We start from the raw sequence: 19011 nt of genomic DNA, 5'->3' as shown, positions 1-19011 counted from the left end.
GGGTCACTGTGGGTATTCCTGTTAAGTCTTGACTCTGGGTGCCCCAGACTGCAGCCATAAAGCCACGGGTGGGGAGTGTGGGCAAATGTGAAAGGCACAGGAGAGGATGGGTGCAGATGCCCTTGGCAACAGTTGTGTTTTGAGCTCTTAGCCAGCCCTTGAGCTGAGTCTTTATTTACCTGCATGAGCTCATCTAGTCCTTGCAACAACCCCACAAGGTACGTATTTTATTCCCTTGGGTAGAGCTGCGTTTCAGAGAGATGAGGTGACTTGTAAAGGTCACACAGCTACCAAGAAGCAGCACTTGGATTTGCATTTAGGGCTGGTGGGCATCGAGGCCTGTGCTGAATCCTTTCCTCTCTGCAAACAGGGGCTTCTGACTGGGCAGAGTAGTTTATAAAAGGAAAGTTCCCTATCTGGCTAGGCTGGCAGGGGCCGGGGGAAGGGGATGCACGAGGGACTTTGTGTCTTGGTGATCCAGAGAGTTTGTTTTGCTCCCCTCCGCCTCTGCCTCACCTTCACCCACCGAGGCTCCTGAGATGATCGGGGATGCCAGCCTTGGGGTAGAGTGGAAGCCCCTGGCAGTTTCTGGCCCCTCTGCTGGCTGTCCACGGACTGGAGGTGGCTTCTTAGAGGGTCCCCTCCTTCCCTCAGACCTGGACAGATGGATTCAGAGTGTAATGCTGGGGCTGTCCGGCTGGTGGCACTGTTCTGTCTTTGCGTCCTTCCCGGGATCCAGCCTGTAGACAGGGGCAGGTCAGCGTCCCTGTGGGCCACGTCTGACTCACGGCCCTCAGCAGTACCTCTTGCTCCCCGTCCTGTGCTGAGGGAGAGGCTGAAATCACAGGAGCTTGGGCTTGCGAGTTTTTCTGACATTCTAGTTTCTTCCTTGGAGCCAGGACAGAGAGGGGTTTTGGAGGGTGGGGAGGAGGGGATGCTGCAAGTTAGCTGAGGCTCCCCACCCTCACACCCACTTGCTTGCAGATATGTGTGCATGTGGCTTCTTGTCCCAGACTGGTCACCACCTACAAGAACTGTCCTTGGGTAGGCAGTTGGCTTGAGATAGAAACTTCACCACCCCCACAGCTGCAATGAGAAGCTTTCCATAGGGACAAGAAGTGGCCGGGACTCAGAGTCAAACTCAAACCGGGCTCCTTACCTCCGGGTGCTGGTCCCCAATCCCACTTGGGCCCCTGTCATCCCACCAGAGAGGTCCTGCCATGCCTCATCGTTGGCTGCCCCACCTCCACGCCCCACCTGGGCTGGGATTGAACCCTGGTGGAGGTCTGGATTCTTCACGGCTTCTCAGCATCCGGGGCCTTGTTCTGTCTAGTGCCAGAAAGCCCTCGTAACTTTTAAATATCCCGGCAGTATTCCTTTCGCTGGCCTCTACTCTCCACTTTATCCCGCTGTGGTGAAAGGTTAGCAGAACGAAATGTGAGTGCTGCCTGCATTTGATAGAAGGGGAAGCGAGACACTAGGAGGTTGATGATGGGGTAAAAAGCTGGAGGGATGGGGGAGGTGCTTCTAGAAGCAAGAGGTGGGCTTCCCCAGTGGGCATCCTGGACCCTTCCTCTGGAAGAAAAGTTGGGAGAGATGTAAAGATGTGAGCCCCTCCCTTCCTCACCCGGTGCCCAGTGGAGAGGATGGCCAGCCCAGGGACCTCCCCACCTCTCCGGGAAATGCATGGTGCTGGCAGCTACCCACCACTGCAGCAGCAAGGGCTCCATGCCCTCTTGTTTCCTGGGCCCTTAGAAATCAGGGAGGCTGCTGCCAAGAAGCAGCTCTGGCAGGCGGTGGGAGCTGCCAGAGGTGGGGAGAAGGCCAAGGAACAAAGGGCAGGAGTCAGCCTGCCTCCGGGAGGGCTGGAATGTGTGCTGTGGTCTGGCTTACCTGGAACCCAGGTGAACATGTCACCTGAGCTGCCCTCTCCCCTGAGAGGTCTCCCGCCCACTCCACAGCTCGAGAGAGCGAGGGGCGGGCAGTGGAAGGCTCCGTTCCAGGGCTGGAGAGCGTTCAGCGCAGGCTCTCCTTCCTCTTCCAGAGCAGTCTGGGGCCTTTCGGGAGATTTCTGCCTGGCCAGGCAGTCACAGTGTCGGGAGCCAGAGCTCTGGGTTCCTGGGCCAGTCTGGCCCTGGCTCTGAGCTCTGGAGTCACAGGTTGAAGGCAGTGGACTGATGGGAACTAAGAATTGGTGTTATCAGTTTGGTTCTGAAATGGCCTGAGGTCCTTGCCAGCCCTACCCAGCTTGTTCTCACCGGCAATCCCAAGCTGGCCACACTGGCCTTGCCAGAGGAAGCCTCTGGCCTTGGCCTTGGGTTGAAGAGCAGCCAAGCACCCTGGACTGCAATTGGGGGTCACACAGGATGTGTATGGGGTGCAGCTATCTGGGGCCTTCCCTGTGGGCTGGATTCTGATCTGGACCCTCTGCTGCCTGCTGTCTCCCTAGAAACATGAGTGTGAGCCGGACCATGGAGGACAGCTGTGAGCTGGACCTGGTGTACGTCACAGAGAGGATCATTGCTGTCTCCTTCCCCAGCACAGCCAATGAGGAGAACTTCCGGAGCAACCTCCGTGAGGTGGCCCAGATGCTCAAGTCCAAACATGGAGGCAACTACCTGGTGAGGATGGGGCCTTGTGCCCATCGTCCTGTGCCCTCTATGCTTCCATCTGCTAGCCACCTCTTCATGGCTGGTATCCCTGCCACCAGCCCCTGTGCCAGCCCACCCTCTTCTCTTTGTTTATCTGCCCTTCTCCTCAGGCAGCTCTCTTGCCTGAGTCTTCCATCACTCTCCAGCCCAGCTCTGCTCTAAGCAGTGTGCTGCAGCTGGAATGTGGCATCTGGAACTCTGTGTGTGCATGTGTGTGCTGGCCAGGAGAAGAGAGTAACAATAAGAGTTCAGGTTATCGAGCGCTTGCTACTTGCCAGGCCCTGTTCCAACTGCTTTCCACGCACTTAACCTTTGCAGCAGCCCTAGCAAGCAGGCACTTGCTGGAGCACAGAGAGGTGGGGTTATTTGCCTAAGGTTGCAGGGTCAGGAAGTGGCAGAGCTGGCACAGGGTCGGTGCCTCTGAGAAGTCTGAGGGCAGAGTCTTGGCAACATGTGTCTTAAGGGACCCTGGGTTGCTGGCACCTGGCTTGGCCAGCACAGAGGAGTCACCTTAGCACATGGGAGAGAGGTACTGGCAGTGGTCTCCACTAACGCAGAAAGGCTTATCCGTCCTTGGCCCCAGAGGAGGGCTCGGGTCCATTTTAGAGGGAGGTGCCTGTGGACTGGACCCACAGATCTGATCTGTACAACCTCAGGTGGCTGCCCCCAGGGTGTTTGAGGTGGGATGTAGGAGGCCACATTAGTTTCCCAGGGCTGCTGTAACAAATGAGGCGGCCCTTTCTATCCACGAGTTTCACCTCTGTGGATTCAATCCACCATGAGTTGAAAATACTCAGAAAAAACCCAACAGTAAATAACAATAAAAAACAATACAAATAAAAACAATACAGCAGAACAACTATTTGCGGAGCGTTTATATTGCATTAGGTATTACAAGTAACCTAGAGATGATTTAAAGGCTACGGAAGTATATGCATAAGTTATATGCAAATAGTACATTTTTTATATGCAAGTTGTATGCAAATAGTACATATTTTATGTAAGAGACCTGAGCATCCATGGATTTTGTCCACTGTCCACGGCGGGGTGGAGGGGTCCTAGATCCAAATCCCCCATAGACACCAAGTGATGACTGTACCTCAAATTTGGTGGCTCAAAATAACAGAAAGTTATTCTCTGACAGTTCTGAAGGCTGGAAATCTGAAATCAAGGTGTTGAGGGGGCCATACTCCCTCTGAATGCTATGGGCAGAATCCCTTCTTGCCTTTTCCTAGCTTTTGGTGGGATTCCTTGGTTTGTAGCGCATCACCCCAACCTCTGCCTCCATCTCCATGTGGCCTTCTTCAGTGTCTCTGTGTGCCTTCTCTTCCTATAAGGACATCAATTATTGGACTTAGGGTCCACCCTAGATCCAGGTTGATCTCATATTGAGATCCTTAACTACTTACATTGGCAAAGGCACTGTTTCCAAACAAGGTTGCATTCTGAAGTTCTGGGTGGACATGACATTTTGAGGATACTATTCAACCACTGTAGAGACCCATCTGTTAGCTGAATTGGGGCATTGTTAAGAGCCTGGCTTTAAACATCAGAAAGCTCTGGGTTCAAATTCTGGCTCTCCTTTTACTAACTACAAGATCTTGGCTGTTTAGCCTCACTAAGCCCTAGCTTCTGCATCTGTGAAGTGGGTCTAAGATCTACCTCTTACGGTTGGTGAGAGAATTAAGCCAGCTGTTAGATGTAAAGTCCTTAACACAGGCTGGCAGGTGGCAGACATTCATTGAGTGATGGCTATTGTAACATAATAAAGTGTATTCCTTTACAGAGTGCAAGAGTGGATGAAAATCCACCTATTTCCGATTTTAGGAGTCCAGGGTTCTATGGGACTTGGTGCCCTGCCACCCCTCTCTCTATCCTGCCTATTCCAGACTGGGCTGTCCCCTTTTCTCCCCAGGAGACGACACAGTGGCCTTTGAGTTTCCCAGGCAGTGGGGTGGAGGTGGGAAGTTCTGCATGCCCCCCTCAGAGGTAGAGGCAGGAATTCCAGAGACTGGGGAATTCCGTGGGATTCCAGTGGTCAGGAATGGTACCCCAGTGGTCAGGCATTGAAAGGCATGTGCTGGGAGAGGTATATCAAGGGTCTGATTGGGACCACCCAGGATGGTTTGCCCCTCTGATGGAGGATGTCTGGTGACAGAGAAGTTGCAGCCTCATGGGATGAGATTCTAAGGTCCACGTGTGAGGTGGAAACCAGAGATTGCCAACTACTTATCATCTCACACCGCTGGATTCCCGTTCAGTGTGGCGAGAGGCAAATGGGACTGGAGACAAGTTCCATCCCCTTCTCGTCTTCCATTCAGGACATCTGCTCATGGAGCGGGGTGGCTCAGTGTCCTCATCTCTCTCTCTCTCCCTCTTCATCCTGAGGACCTACAGTTTAGTTCCTCTTGGTGACGGTGTGTCTGCTGGGACTCACCTGCATGTTCATGTATGGATAGAATTCCTATCAGGGGAGAGAGAGTGAGAGCAGGCACAGGAGGTCCAGGGAGCTCATGGCTGTTTCGTGGCCAGGCCCCTGGCTGTGGAAGGACATCGATGCCCTGCTGGGTGCTGTCGTGGGCTCTTCAGAGGAAGTTGGGGATGATGCCACCATCCTTTCTGGGACCAGCAGCCCATGGTTCTCTCTCCCCTCGCTGCGCTCCTCACTCTCACCTCCTCATGCTGTCTTCCTTTTTCTCCTTCTAGCTGTTCAACCTCTCTGAGCGGAGACCTGACATCACGAAGCTCCATGCTAAGGTGAGTCAGTGGCTGTTTTGGGGTGGGGGAGGAGAAGGAGAACAGATGGACTCCCTCTCTGCGGTTCCCACATAATAATCCTGGGGAAAATGCTGTGACAGTTTGAAAAGCCTATTCAAAGTCAGAGTGCCATCTTATATCTGGAAAATGGAAAATGATCTATTTATCCTTTCCATAATATAAACTACAGAAAGCAAAGCTTGGGGCAGTGACTTTCCACCCAGGTCTGCCTGCCGGGGAGTACACAGAATCTCTTGGGTGAGGCTGGAATTGTGAGATGTTTAGTTTTGGATTTAAAGCAGTTGGGAGTTGCTGCTTTTGACCTTCCAGCTGCCATTTTTTGTTTTTTGTTTTTTTGTTTTTTTTGAGATGGAGTCTCCCTCTGTCGCCCAGGCTGGAGAGCAGTGGCATGATGTCAGCTCACTGCATCCTCCGCCTCCCGGGTTCAAGCGATTCTCCTGTCTCAGCCTCCCGAGTAGCTGGGACTACAGGTGCCCACCACCACGCCTGGCTAATTTTTGTATTTTTAGTAGAGACGGGGTTTCGCCATGTTGGTCAGGCTGGTCTCAAACTCCTGGCCTCAAGTGATCTGCCCACCTTGGCCTCCCAAAGTACTGGGATTATAGGCGTAAGCCAGCGAGGCTGGCCCTGCTGCTGCTTTTTACTCTGTTTGCTCGGGGGCTGTGTGCGGGCTTTGCCATGGGCATCTGCTCCTAACTCTTGAGAGTTTGGTACATGCTGCTCTGTGACCCTGGGGGGGTGACGGACTTCTCTGGGCCTCAGTGCCCCCCTCTGAAAGTGGCCTGGCTGGATTAGGTATGCTCTACGGGTCCTTGCAGAGTTCTCTTTTACTTTAAAGTTGGTGAGTCTAGAAAGGTTTTGAGAGGCCCGAAGCCTGCTCTTCAGGTCTGCCCTTTGTGTCCTTGAGGCTGCTCTTGACTGGCCTGGAAAGTGGATGGTTTGTGTGTCCAGGGCTTAGAAAAGAGTCATGAACATCAGACAGCCCTTTGCTTTTTCCTCCCTCAGCCTGAGCCAGACCTCAGAGCTGTCCGTGGGAGAAGAGCTTGAGGGCAGTGCTTGGGGCCCCTCAGCACGTTGGAGGTCAGTTCTATGGTAGGGACCTTGGGGTCATCAGCTCTAAGCCTTTCTTTTTTTTTAAACACACATATGGGGAAATTGAGACTGGAAGAGGACATGAGGCCTAAGGCCCCACAGTGAGTCAGTGCCAGGGCCAAGACCTGGACCCAGGGTCCCCAGTACTGGGTCATGCACGGCCTTTACTCTTCACACCCCTGCCTCCTTGCTGACCAGTGGGCAGGGAGGAACCAAGTCCTGGCAGGAACCAGCAGCTGCGGGCCGCCGCCCAGGTACTAGCACGTGGCGTGGGCGGCTCCCGCTGGCTTGGTTGACTCTGCAGGGCTTCTGCCCTCTTCTCACTCATGGCTTGGGCCGTAGGTACTGGAATTTGGCTGGCCCGACCTCCACACCCCAGCCCTGGAGAAGATCTGCAGCATCTGTAAGGCCATGGACACATGGCTCAACGCAGACCCCCACAATGTCGTTGTTCTACACAACAAGGTCAGAGCTCTGGCATGGGTGTGTGTGTGTGTGAGTGCCTGAATGTGTCCTTGGATGATCGTGTGTACCTGCCTATATCCCTGGATTTTGTGAGCATATAAGTCTGTGTGTATTTTTCTTTCTAGGGGATAATAGATTCTGTCTTGGGGGGCACCTCTAAGAAGTGCAGGTGACATCAGCTTATGTCCACGGCAGTGGATGATCAGATGTGTTTTTTCTGAGACTTAGTCCCCACCTGTTTCCCTCCCCTGAGGCCTCCTTCCTCCTTATGTTCTCCCTTAAATCCACACCCCTCTCTCCAGCCCTAATTCCTTTCCACCAAGGCTTCTAGATAAGCTCTGGGGCAGCAGGGCTGGCCTTAGAAATAAATGCTTTTGTGTTTGGGGATTCTTTCAGGGAAACCGAGGCAGGATAGGAGTTGTCATCGCGGCTTACATGCACTACAGCAACATTTCTGCCAGGTAAGAGGGGCCTGGAGCCGCCCATCCTCCGGAACATTGACAGTGTGACCCCTTCCTCTCATCCGCCCACAGCCTCTCTGTTCCCTGGAGTGACGGGATAAGCACAGAGGGAATGCAAAGCGATGAGGATGGGTTCAGGGGCCCCCAGCTCTGAGGCAGGAGCCTGTTGACAGAGGGTGGGAGGGAAGAGAGTCCATTTCTCTTTTGGGGGCTCTGGTGGGGCAGGCTTGGGAGGCAGGCCTTGTCCTGAGCACCCCATACGGCCAGCTCTTCGGAGCCCCATTTCCTTGCCAAACCACCTTCTTTTTCCCTGGGCCAGCAGGAAGGGAGTCAGAAAGAAATGTTGGATCAGATCTGGGTCTGGCAAAACAATATAGAATATAGAATATAAAATATAGAATATAGAATATAGAAGTTGTCTCATGCATTCCTCTGCCTCTGGACAACAGGGGGCCCTCTTCCTACCTAGGTGTTTGGAACAAGAATAAAGAACATCCAGTCACTGACTCCCTTTCCTATCCCACTCTTCAGGGAGGCAGAGGGATTCACCCATTCATTTTGTTATCCATTCAACAAGGAATATGGCTAGGTGCAGTGGCTCACACCTGTAATGCCAGCACTGGGGGAGGTCAAGGCAGGTGGATTACTTGAGGTCAGAAGTTCGAGACCAGCCTGGCCAACATGGTGAAACTCTGTCTCTACTAAAATACAAAAATTAGCTGGGTATGATGGGGCAGGTGCCTGTAATCCCAGCTACTCAGGAGGCTGAGGCAGGAGAATCCCTTGAATCTGGGAGGCGGAGGTTGCAGTGAGCCGAGATGGCACCACTACACTCCAACCTGGGTGACAGAGGGAGACTCTGTCTAAAAAAGAAAAAAATAAGTAAATATTGGACAGTCAATGTGCCAGGCTCTGTTCTAGGTGCTGAGAATGCAGCAGAGGGCAAAGCCAGGTCACTGCCTTCATGGGCATTAAACACACAAACAAATACATTAGTAATAGCAGGTGCTAATTATCACTAAAGAGTAAAGGGACTCGAGAAGCGCAGTGGAGAGGCAGGTACATGGTCAGAAGAGGCCTCTTGATGAGGCAACACTGAAGCAGAGACCTGAGTGACCAGGATGGGAAGGGCTGAGCCGTATCAGGCCTGCGGGATGAGCCCTGCACACTGAAAGAAGAGGAAGGACGGGAATGTGAGGGGCTGGGGTGTTTGAAGCTGAGCAAGTGAGGGAAGAGGAAGAGGAGGGTAAGCTAGGAGGTGGCAGAGACATGGGGCCTCGTGGCCTCACTGAGGACTTTGGAGTTTGCTCTAAGAGTGATGGGAAGTCACTGGAGCTTCATGATCTTTTCATTTCAAAGTGATTTCTCTGAGCGCCCTGTGAGGACAGGTAGAATCTTCTGTGGAGGGCCTGCCAGGAGGCTGTAGCGTTAGGACTTTGAGCAACCCAAGCCAGTCTCATCTTTGCTTAATGATGAGCAAAGATGAGGCTACACCCCTACTGTACTCCTGTACCCCTATTGTGTGCCAAGCTCTTTATGGATGTTCCCTCGCTTCATCTCCCTTTATGGATGTTCCCTCGCTTCATCTCCATAGTCACCTTTGAGGAAGGGGCAATTATCACACTCATTTGATGGGTGAGGAGAATGAAGTTCAGAGAGATTCACGAACTTGTACCAGGACATAGGGCTCATAAGTGTAGACCTGAGCTGGGCTCCCAGGCCGCTGAGCTTTAAAGCCTGGGCTGAGTGCTACCCCACACAGTTGGAGAGATGCTGAAGCACTCTTTTCCAGAAAGCTTCTCAGCACAGGATGGCAGGGGGAAGAGGCTTGTCTTCCCTCCAGGACAAGGGCTGGCCAGAGGGCTCTGCAGGTCTGAGGGAGCAGGGGTGGGGAAAACAAGGGGCTCTTGGATGCAGGAGTTGCCTCTTTTGACCACCTGTCTCTCCCTGCAGTGCGGACCAGGCTCTGGACCGGTTTGCAATGAAGCGGTTCTATGAGGATAAGATTGTGCCCATTGGCCAGCCATCCCAAAGAAGGTGGGTCTCTGGGGCTCTCAGCCCCATGCATGTATGTGTGCACTCACTGTATGTGGAGACAAGACTTGTGTACTCACAGGGATGGGATAGCTGTGCCTAGGTGAGGGTGTACCAGGCACATGTTTTCAGATGCCATCCTGCAGTGGTATGAGCTCAGGCACACAGAAGAGCCTGGGAGCCAGCCTGTGGTGTGTGCCCTCAGGTTGGCACAGCACTTGACTCTGAGGCCTGTGCTAGAGAGCAGTGCAACCTTCGTGGGCAAGCAGGAGTCTGGGGATAAAAAGGCGCTGGCATAGGAAGGCGTGTGCTGTTCTTGGCCCTGGAGGCAGGATTGCTTCAGTGCTTGGATGAGTCTACAGGAGACTGCGTCACTGCCCCCTGCTGTGGGAGCTCAGAGACTCATGATAAGAGTCACCTTCTGTTGGGAGAGTTTAGACAGTTTTACTGAGAGCTTTCAACCGTATGGTCTCATTGGAGTCTCACAATAGCCCAGGCAGGAAACAGGGCAGGGATGGATTTATTCATTCAGCAAACTTTAAATCATCTACTATGGCTCCAAGCACTGAGATATCCAGGCGAATAGGAAAAAGTCCTTTCCCTTGGTGAACTGATACCCAATGAGAGAGATGGACATGAAACGAACAACCGTACAAACAAGACAATGTCAGACAGCAACGAGGCTAGGAAGGAAAGAGGGCACTGCAGACACGAGGACTGATAGGAGGGGAACGGGGCTCTTTTAAGGGGGATGGTCGGGAAATACCTCTTGGAGCAGGTGAATTTGAGCCTAAACTGGAATCGTGGTAAGCTGTCATGTGACAACCTAGGCATCCCATTTTGCAGATTAGAAGCTGAGCCAAGGGAGGGGACATGGCCAGGGTCTATAGCGAGTAGTGGCAGAACTGGAAAGTACATGAAAGCCTAGTAATGCCTGGGCCAGGGCAGTGCCCCCCGGTTGTGTGACCCACTGTCCTGAGGGATCCTGTTCCGTGGGTGACGTGTTGCTCAATGACATCTCATCCACAGGAAGGCATAGGCAGCATCAGGGGCAGGTGGTCGTCTTTGGGGGAGGCTGCAGCCAGGGTGGTGGGAAACCCAAGCCCAAGCTGAAGACCTGGATGGTGGGACACAGACCCAGTTCCGTTTGCTGCTGGGAGTTGTGGGCCTGCCACCTGCTGTGATGTCAGCACCGTTCTGCACACTGGTGACATGGTGCGGAATCTGCCAGGCAAGGGCTTAGGGAGCTCAGCTACTAGTGGATGATACACATATAAGGAAACAATTCAGATAGTCATGAGAGCTGCAAAGAAAAAGCAAACTATGATGGCTAGAGAGTGATGGGGCTGGCAAGAGGGCTGATTCACATGGAAGGGCCTTCCGAGAAGGTGACGTGTAACATGAGATCTGGGTGGGGAGAAGGAAGCCTCCAAGTGAATGTGCCCAGGGTAGAGGATCCAGACAGAGGAATAGCACTGACTAGAAGGGCCTGGAGGCCAAAGCATCCCATTTGCCTTTTTAGTCCCTGCGCACATTGACTGGGCCAACAAGGGCCTAGAGCTGTGAGTCCTGGAGCTCTTTAGCCTCACCATGCTGAGAGTCTCAATACATGCCCCATCACCCTGCCTTGCTTGGCTGGCTAGAATTTTGCTGTCCCAGCTGGGGGCTATTCCCACCAATGTAATTGGAAGCCCAAGAAGTGAGTGAGTCCTCAGGCAACCCAGCACCTTATAGTGGGCACAAAACAGTTGATAGCCAGCCTCAGAGTCAGCAACCAGAAATGGGATGTCTTTATGTGCAGAAAATTCTGGCTAGGCCCCCAGACACAGCAGCTGTGGATCAATGAGAGTCTTCTCAGGGAAGAAGAACGATTGGTCAAATACTGCCTTCTCAGTCTCTGGCTTGCCATGTGTGTCTGCTGACCGTAATCACAGTTTGACCTTTGACCTTGAAGGATAAGGATACTAAGAGAGAAGCATGCTGTTCCAATGGCACAGTGTGACTTGGAGAGAATGAGCAGAGAATCACATCTCTGAGTCTGAGCAGTGAAGGTCTGAAGACCAGCGATCAGTGTCACCTCTCAGGAATAGGATTATTTAGGGATTCCCTGGTGTATTAGTCCATTTTCACGCTGCTGATAAAGACATATCCAAAACTGGGCAAATTACAAAAGAAAGAGGTTTAATGAACTCACAGTTCTACGTGGCTGGGGAGGTCTCACAATCATGGCGGAAGGTGAAAGGCAAATCTCACATGGTGGCAGACAAGAGAAGAGAGAGAGCCAAGGCAAAGGGGTTTCCCCTTATAAAACCATCAGATCTTGTGAGAATTATTCACTACCCTGAGAACAGTATGGGGGAAACCACTCCCATGATTCAATTATCTCTCACTGGGTCCCTCCCACAACACGAGGGAACTATGGGAACTACAACAAGATGATATTTGGGTGAGGATGCTGCCAAACCGTATCACCTGGTGTTCAAAATGCGCTTGCACAGCGTGCCGTTGGGGCGTGTCTGCCTGGCTCCTATCTGACACTGCCTCTGTTTGTGGGTGGGTCACCTCTCTGAGCCCAGATGTGGAAGTGCAACTGTGGGTTTACTATGCATTTGTTGCCACCCTCCTGCCTTCTTGTCAATGTCACTTGCAGGGAGTGGAGCAGATAGAGGAGAGGAAGGCAGGGAAAGAGAGAGGGAGGGGCTTTGCCTGTAGCTCTCTCATTCATTGTCACCCGCCCCCGGACTCATTGTCCCCCGAACACAGACACATCCTGTTGGCGTGATCCAGAGATCTGATAGGAACTGCTATTCCAGGTTTCCGGCTTGAGTAATGGGGCAGGGGTCTGAATAGGAGCGGGTACTGCCCATCAGATTATCTTACTTGAGTAGTCCGAGGAGGCCCCACCCAAGCCCAGGGACAGAGGCGCACAGGCCTGGAGGTGGGCCAAGGAGCCAAGAGACAGGAGGGGATCTTATCATGGTCATGTGGGCTCTAGTTCCACCCTCCTCAGAGACCTACTATTGGTTCCTGCAGAGCCTTGGCATACATTCTGATTGGTCTAACTGACTCAGCTTGGCATTCCCTGGCCAATAAGAAAAGGGAAAATGCTGACTAATGGACGCAGAAGGACTGATCTCTAGTTTATTGGGCAGATGCGTTGGGGTCCAGACTTCTTTCCTGCTCTCCCCATCCACTCCCAGCTTTGTGTTTTCTTGCTGTGTGTCTCTGGAGTCCAGTGACCCCTCCTGGACCTTATTTATCCTCTCTGTCTAGAAGGAGAAGGTATGGGTTAGTCCTTCCATTCTTCCAACAGATCTTTGTTAAAGAATTGGGGGATGCTGGCCAGGCACGGTGGCTCATGCCTGTAATCCCAGCACTTTGGGAGGCCGAGGCGGGCTGATCACCTGAGGTTGGGAGTTCGAGACCAGCCTGACCAACATGGAGAAACCCCGTATCTACTAAAAATACAAAATTAGCTGGGCATGTTGGCGCATGACTGTAATCCCAGCTACTCGGGAGGCTGAGGCAGGAGAATTGCTTGAACCCAGGAGGCAGAGGTGGTGGTGAGCCGAGATTGCACCATTGCACTCTAGCCTGGGCAACAAGAGTGAGAGTGAAAGTCCATCTCAAAAACAACAACAAAAAAAAGTATTGGGGGATGTTGACCCTAGAGTTAGTAATACTTATTAGAAGCTAGTTACCTCGAATATCAAGTAAACTCAAGGATACAGAGAGAGGGACTTCATGCACTTTAGTGTGATGTAGAGAAAGTGAAGAACTACATCTATTAAAGTCTTGCTCACTATTTGCTAGACTGTCCCTTGTGGCTACTGGATCTGTGGGCAGAACTGGGGCTGTGAGTGTGAGCGCAAGCTTGATTTGAGCTTTGTGTGGGGGTGTGAGGGTGTCAGAGCTGTTTGGTGGTTGGGCCTGCCTTGTGCAGCTAAACGTTGCCTGTCAGGTATGTGGGGTGGAAATTTTGGTACAGCAGGAGATTCTTGGGCTGGGAGTGAAGCAGGAAAGAGATATTCATGTTGACCACCAGAGGGCGGTGGCGAACTCCAAGTGGGATGCTTGGCTTGACCCAGCTCTAGGTCTGGTATACCTGCTCACTCTTCCTACCTGGGGCTCCCAGTAGCAGGCAGGAATGTCTGGGAGGGAGGCCTGGTTGGGGAGGGGGACCATGTTGGTTGGGGAGAGGGTAGAGTAGGTAAGCGATCTAGGGCAATGTTCTTAGAAAAGACAGAACAGTGATTACTGCACCAGCACAGACCTCTCTCCCTGAAGCTGCTTCTTCCACCACTGCAGGTATGTGCATTACTTCAGCGGCCTGCTCTCCGGCTCCATCAAAATGAACAACAAGCCCTTGTTTCTGCACCACGTGATCATGCACGGCATCCCCAACTTTGAGTCTAAAGGAGGTACCCGCCTTGAGCCCTCCAGCCTCCCCCTTACCAACTCCTCCCTTTCATCTTCCATCTTCTCCTCTAAGAGGCAACCTTCGGTAGTAACAGACAACATAAGAGCTACAGGGTCATAAGACTTCCACTGGACTCTCAAGTGCATTGCTTCCTGAACTTTTCTAAGCCCCAATCTATTCATTTTCAAAATGGGTTTGATATTTGCAGCGCCTGCTGGCCAATGATGTTGGATGGGCAATGTTTTTATAAATTTAGTTTGCTTTACAAGTGAAAAGTTGGCATTTCTTCCCCTTTCTGCTTCCTCTTTTTCTCTTTCCTCTTTTCCTCCTTCCCCTTCCTACCTCGACTTCCCCGTTCCTTCTTTCCTTTCTCTCTTTCTCCCTTCACTGTCTCCTCTTCCCCTCCCGCCTGCCAGTTTCTGCTGTCTTAGCTAACACCCACCCCACTTTTACAGGATGTCGGCCATTTCTCCGCATCTACCAGGCCATGCAACCTGTGTACACGTCTGGCATCTAGTAAGTATTACATGGGCATGAGAGGCCAGGGATGCCCAAGGCCCAGGGCTAAGGACCAGGTCAGAAGGGTGGGGAGAGGAGAGAGTGTTCTCAAGAGGACTGAAAGGACAGAGTCAGAGAGATTTCCCACTAACTCTGTGGCATAGGGGCAGCAGGGAGAAAACGCCCCTCCCTCATCTCCCCTCCAGCAGCCTTCTCGGTTTCTGTCCACCTCTCTCCCTTAGCAACATCCCAGGAGACAGCCAGACTAGCGTCTGCATCACCATCGAGCCAGGACTGCTCTTGAAGGGAGACATCTTGGTGAGTGCTGTTCCTCTGTCTCAAGCCCCATCCTTGTTTATTTTCTCCCTCTTCTTTTCTTACTCCCTTCCTGCCTCTCGGGACAAGACAGCTACTCCTCCTGGGCTGCCGGGCTTGGAACCATAGACTCTCAGGGCTCTTGGAAGACCTTCCAGTCTCACACAGTCCGTGTCTCTCACCCTGGGCTTAGCTGTTGTTCTGGAGCATCTCCAGGGAAATACCACTCAGTGTGAGCTGTTACCTCCTGGCTTCTTATTGGTGACAAGGACTCTGTGGATTCTAGCTTTAGTCCTTCCTGCTGCCATTTAAATCCATCTTACTTTTTGCACTCTGACTTGTATGCAGAAACTTCTTGGGAGGACATTTTTGTCCCCAGAGGCCAAGGCTGATCTCCAATTCTTTGCTGTTCTAGAAGTTTCCCCACAGAACTCTGAGATCCTGTTTGGTGTTGACGAGCTCTCCCTCATCGGGTTTGGGGTGAGCCTTGGGGGCTCAGTCAGTGGAGCTGATAAGGAGGCTCCCTGGGACCTGACCTCCCAGCCTCAGACCCCTGACTGGTTCTGCCCATCTTCCCACCCAGCTGAAGTGCTACCACAAGAAGTTCCGAAGCCCAGCCCGAGACGTCATCTTCCGTGTGCAGTTCCACACCTGTGCCATCCATGACCTGGGGGTTGTCTTTGGGAAGGAGGACCTTGATGATGCTTTCAAAGGTGCACTCCTTGAGTGGAGCTGGGGGTGGGCACCCCTGTGGCAGGGAGAGGAGCTCAGTTTGAGAGGATATGGTGGGTATGGGGACCATCTTTTCTGGGCCATGTGGTCTGTCTAATCTCAGGATGATGATGGGAGAGAATTGAGAGAGACTTGGGAGAGAGTTGAGATCGGGATGGTCTGGGAATTCCAGTTGTTAGTAGAAGTGGAGGTAAATTCCTCCCAGTCCTTGGGCTGTTTTATATCTTGCAGCCTTCTATTACTTTCCCTGTCTCCCCTTCATCTTGTCCTCCCAGTTTGTCACATGTGTCCTATTGATAATCATTTCTTTTCAACATTCATTGGGCATCTGCTTTGTGTTAGGATCTGTACCAAGTGCTGGGGATTCAAAGTGAAACCTGACATGGTCTCTGCCTTGGTGGAGTTCAAAAATCTTGTTGAGTTGGCAGGCAGACCAGCAGGGGATAATTACCCTGTAGGGCAGAAGAGCAATAGTGGAGGGGTGTGGCCGCCGCAAGGGGGAACCATTTTCTGAGAGAAGAAGAGGTGGTTCGGAAAGGTTTGGTGTTTGCTTTTGCTTCTTTCTTTTATTCATTGGAAGTTTTATCTATATCACATTCATGCCTGGGACATATAAATGCACATTTATTTACCCATCTCTCTCTCCATCCACCAATTCATCTTTACACACATCCATCCATCTATCCATCCATCCATACATCCGTCCTTCCATCTGTCCATCCGTCCATCCATCCATCCACCCACCCATCCATCTACCCACCCACCCATTCATCCATCCATTAATCCATCCCTTCATTCATCTATCCATCCATCCACATATTCATTCATCTGTCCACCTATCCATCTGCCCATCCATCCACCCATCCATCCACCAAGCATCACTTGTGTGTCTATATGTGTCGGGCATGTGCTAGACCCTATAGATATGAACAGAAAGAAGTCAGGCACTACCCTCAGGGAGTTCACAGTTTCCTCAGTGAGAGACACACAAACTTGATACTACGAAGTGATGCCTGCAGTGATGGAGACATGCACAGGCATGATAGGTGTCCCATGGAGCAGATGCCATCCTTGCTGTAACTTATTTTCCTACAAGCAGTGGGCAGTGATCTGTGTCCAGACTGGGCTCAGGCAGAGAAAGACTGGAACTGGGGTTTGGAGGAGGGTCCAGATCTCCTTAGTGTAGCCTGGCTCATGTAGAAGGGTGTTTCTTTAATGAACTCTCCTTGCACTGGAGCCAGAAGATGCCATCATAATTACAGTATAGAATGTAAATGATGGCAGTCTTAACAAGGAAAAATAAAGGAATAGCTGATAAAATAAATAAGGGGTTGGGCAGAAGTTGAGAGAAGGGAGGGTCACAGATTTCCTTCTCTTACATAGTGGGAGTCAGGAAATACCATCGAAAATTGACAGATCAATAAATAGAGGCATGGCCAGGCACGGTGGCTCATGCCTGTAATCCCAGCACTTTGGGAGGCCAAGGCGGGAGCATTGCTTGAGGCCAGGAGTTTAAGACTAGCCTGGTAAATATAGTGAGACCTCTGTCTTTACAAAAAAAAAAAAAAAAAAAACTAGCTGGGCATGGTGGCGTGTGCCTGTCATCACAGCTATTCCAGGGGCTGAGGCAGGAGTATTACTTGAGCCCAAGTGTGCAAGGCTGCGGTGAGCTATGATTGCACCACTGCACTTTGGCCTGGGCAACAGAGTGAGACCTGGTCTCTAAAAAGAGAAAAAGAAATAGAGGCTTAACTATCTTATTTAAAGTTTCAAAGACAATCAATAGAATAAATAAAAACAATAATCAGATTTAAGAAGAGAGGAAGTGGGGGTAGTAGTGTAAGTGAACCAAATTATTCATATTCATAGTGCTCAATCCACAGAAGTTATTTAAAATTCATGTCTGGCTGGGTATGGTGGTTCACACCTGTAGACCCAGCACTGTGGGATGCTGAGGCCGGTGGATTGCTTGAGCCCAGGAGTTTGAGACCAGCCTCAGCAACACAGCAAAACTCTGTCTCTACAAAAAATACAAAAATGAGCTGGGTGTGGTGGCTTGCACCTGTAGTCCCAGTTACTCTGGAGGCAGAGGTAGGAGGATCACTTTGGCTTGAGAGATTGAGGCTGCAGTGAGCTGTGATCGCACCACTGTACTCCATCTAGGGTGACAGAGCAAGATTCTGTCTCAAAAATATAAATATGCATTCCAACCTGGGTGACAGAATGAGACTCCATCTTAAAATAAAATAAAATAGGTATCTGGAAATAGTGGCATAAAAATAGTGGCTATTAGATAGAGTCTTAGAGGTAAATTGCTAGTAGAAAAGAAATAGAAATACAGTCAGTTACCTCATTACCTCAGGCAAGTAGGACAGGGGCTAGCGTGGCAGGAGATTTAATTCCATTGTATAATATCATGTATATATGTATAAATATACGTTGATTATTATATTATTAACCATGTACATATATGGTATTTTAATTTTTTCTAGAAGACAACTTTTTATGGAGTCCTTTTTGGGACTTTTTGCCTATTTTTGTTTTTCCTTCTCTTTTTCCAGATGATCGATTTCCAGAGTATGGCAAAGTGGAGTTTGTATTTTCTTATGGGCCAGAGAAAATTCAAGGTATAACCCAAGTTAGAATTCATTCTCTCACTCCTTCTTTTTATCCTGACCCTATCCCCACCACCCTTCCACCCCGGTCTGTTCCACAATGACCAAGTTATCTTTGAGAGGCAGGCCATCAGTAGAGGATCTGGGTTTCAGAGTGGACCCCTAGCTAAACATGAACCAGTGACTTAATCTCTGGATAATAAAAATAAAAAAGCAGACAGAGAGGCACTGGGTTGGATAAACTGTTCTGGTCGCATTAGGTCATCAGCCTGTTATATTCAGAGACTGAGGGCCACGGTAGATGGAGGGAGTGGCTGGCGGGCAGGGGACACTCAAAGGTGCTGGATAGACGATGCGTATTTATGAGAACTGAGGTGATTCAACCTGAAGGCCAGTTTAATAATAACCTTGAAGCCTCTAGACTGGTTATAAGTGGAGACCAGTTGTTCACCATCTTATTTGAGAATGGAATGAAAGGAGATGAAGTTAGGTTATGGGCAGAGGGACTCTGGATAGACTAAAGAAAGGACTGCCAAGCCAGGAAGGTAACTCGCCCTAACAGACTTGACTAGCAGCTATGCTGTCTTTGAGCTGGGTTTTTAAACATTTATTTATTTATTTATTTTTATTTTACCTTAAGTTCTGGGATACATGTGCTGAATGTGCAGGTCTGTTACCTAGGCATCTATGTGCCATGGTGGTTTGCTGCACCTGTCAACCGATCATCTACTTTTACGCTCTGCATGCATTCGGTATTTGTCCTAATGCTAAGCTGGGTTTTCTGTGGGTGGCTAGGAGATTCTGCCGTGCTCCCTAGGTTTCTGTCTGGAGTGGAGAGCATTTTAAGAGGGGGCAGGGCCATGCCCGGGATGACCTTTGGAGGCTTTATGTCCTTTCAATGTCAGGGCTGTGATTTCCCTGCTGTCCCTGACCCCATGCAGCTCATAACC

At 50.9% G+C, this 19011-nt stretch overlaps 1 protein-coding gene across 2 annotated transcripts in view; it reads left to right on the top strand.

Moving 5' to 3' along the window:
* Window positions 1-19011, top strand: part of TNS1 (tensin 1) — a 203906-nt gene that overhangs the window by 103516 nt on the left and 81379 nt on the right. For both annotated transcript variants that reach the window (XM_011964571.1, XM_011964572.1), the window contains 10 exons: window positions 2450-2621; window positions 5358-5408; window positions 6864-6986; window positions 7383-7447; window positions 9401-9484; window positions 13790-13902; window positions 14357-14417; window positions 14642-14717; window positions 15298-15427; window positions 18008-18073. In XM_011964571.1, the coding sequence (XP_011819961.1) occupies window positions 2450-2621; window positions 5358-5408; window positions 6864-6986; window positions 7383-7447; window positions 9401-9484; window positions 13790-13902; window positions 14357-14417; window positions 14642-14717; window positions 15298-15427; window positions 18008-18073 (941 nt within the window). The remainder of the gene's footprint in view (window positions 1-2449; window positions 2622-5357; window positions 5409-6863; window positions 6987-7382; window positions 7448-9400; window positions 9485-13789; window positions 13903-14356; window positions 14418-14641; window positions 14718-15297; window positions 15428-18007; window positions 18074-19011) is intronic.

The sequence above is a fragment of the Mandrillus leucophaeus genome, unplaced genomic scaffold, assembly GCF_000951045.1.
Source record: "Mandrillus leucophaeus isolate KB7577 unplaced genomic scaffold, Mleu.le_1.0 Scaffold70, whole genome shotgun sequence".
Lineage (NCBI taxonomy): Eukaryota > Metazoa > Chordata > Mammalia > Primates > Cercopithecidae > Mandrillus > Mandrillus leucophaeus.
The sequence above is the reverse complement of the archived record's forward strand: the minus strand, read 5'-3'. Positions and strand labels throughout refer to the sequence as shown.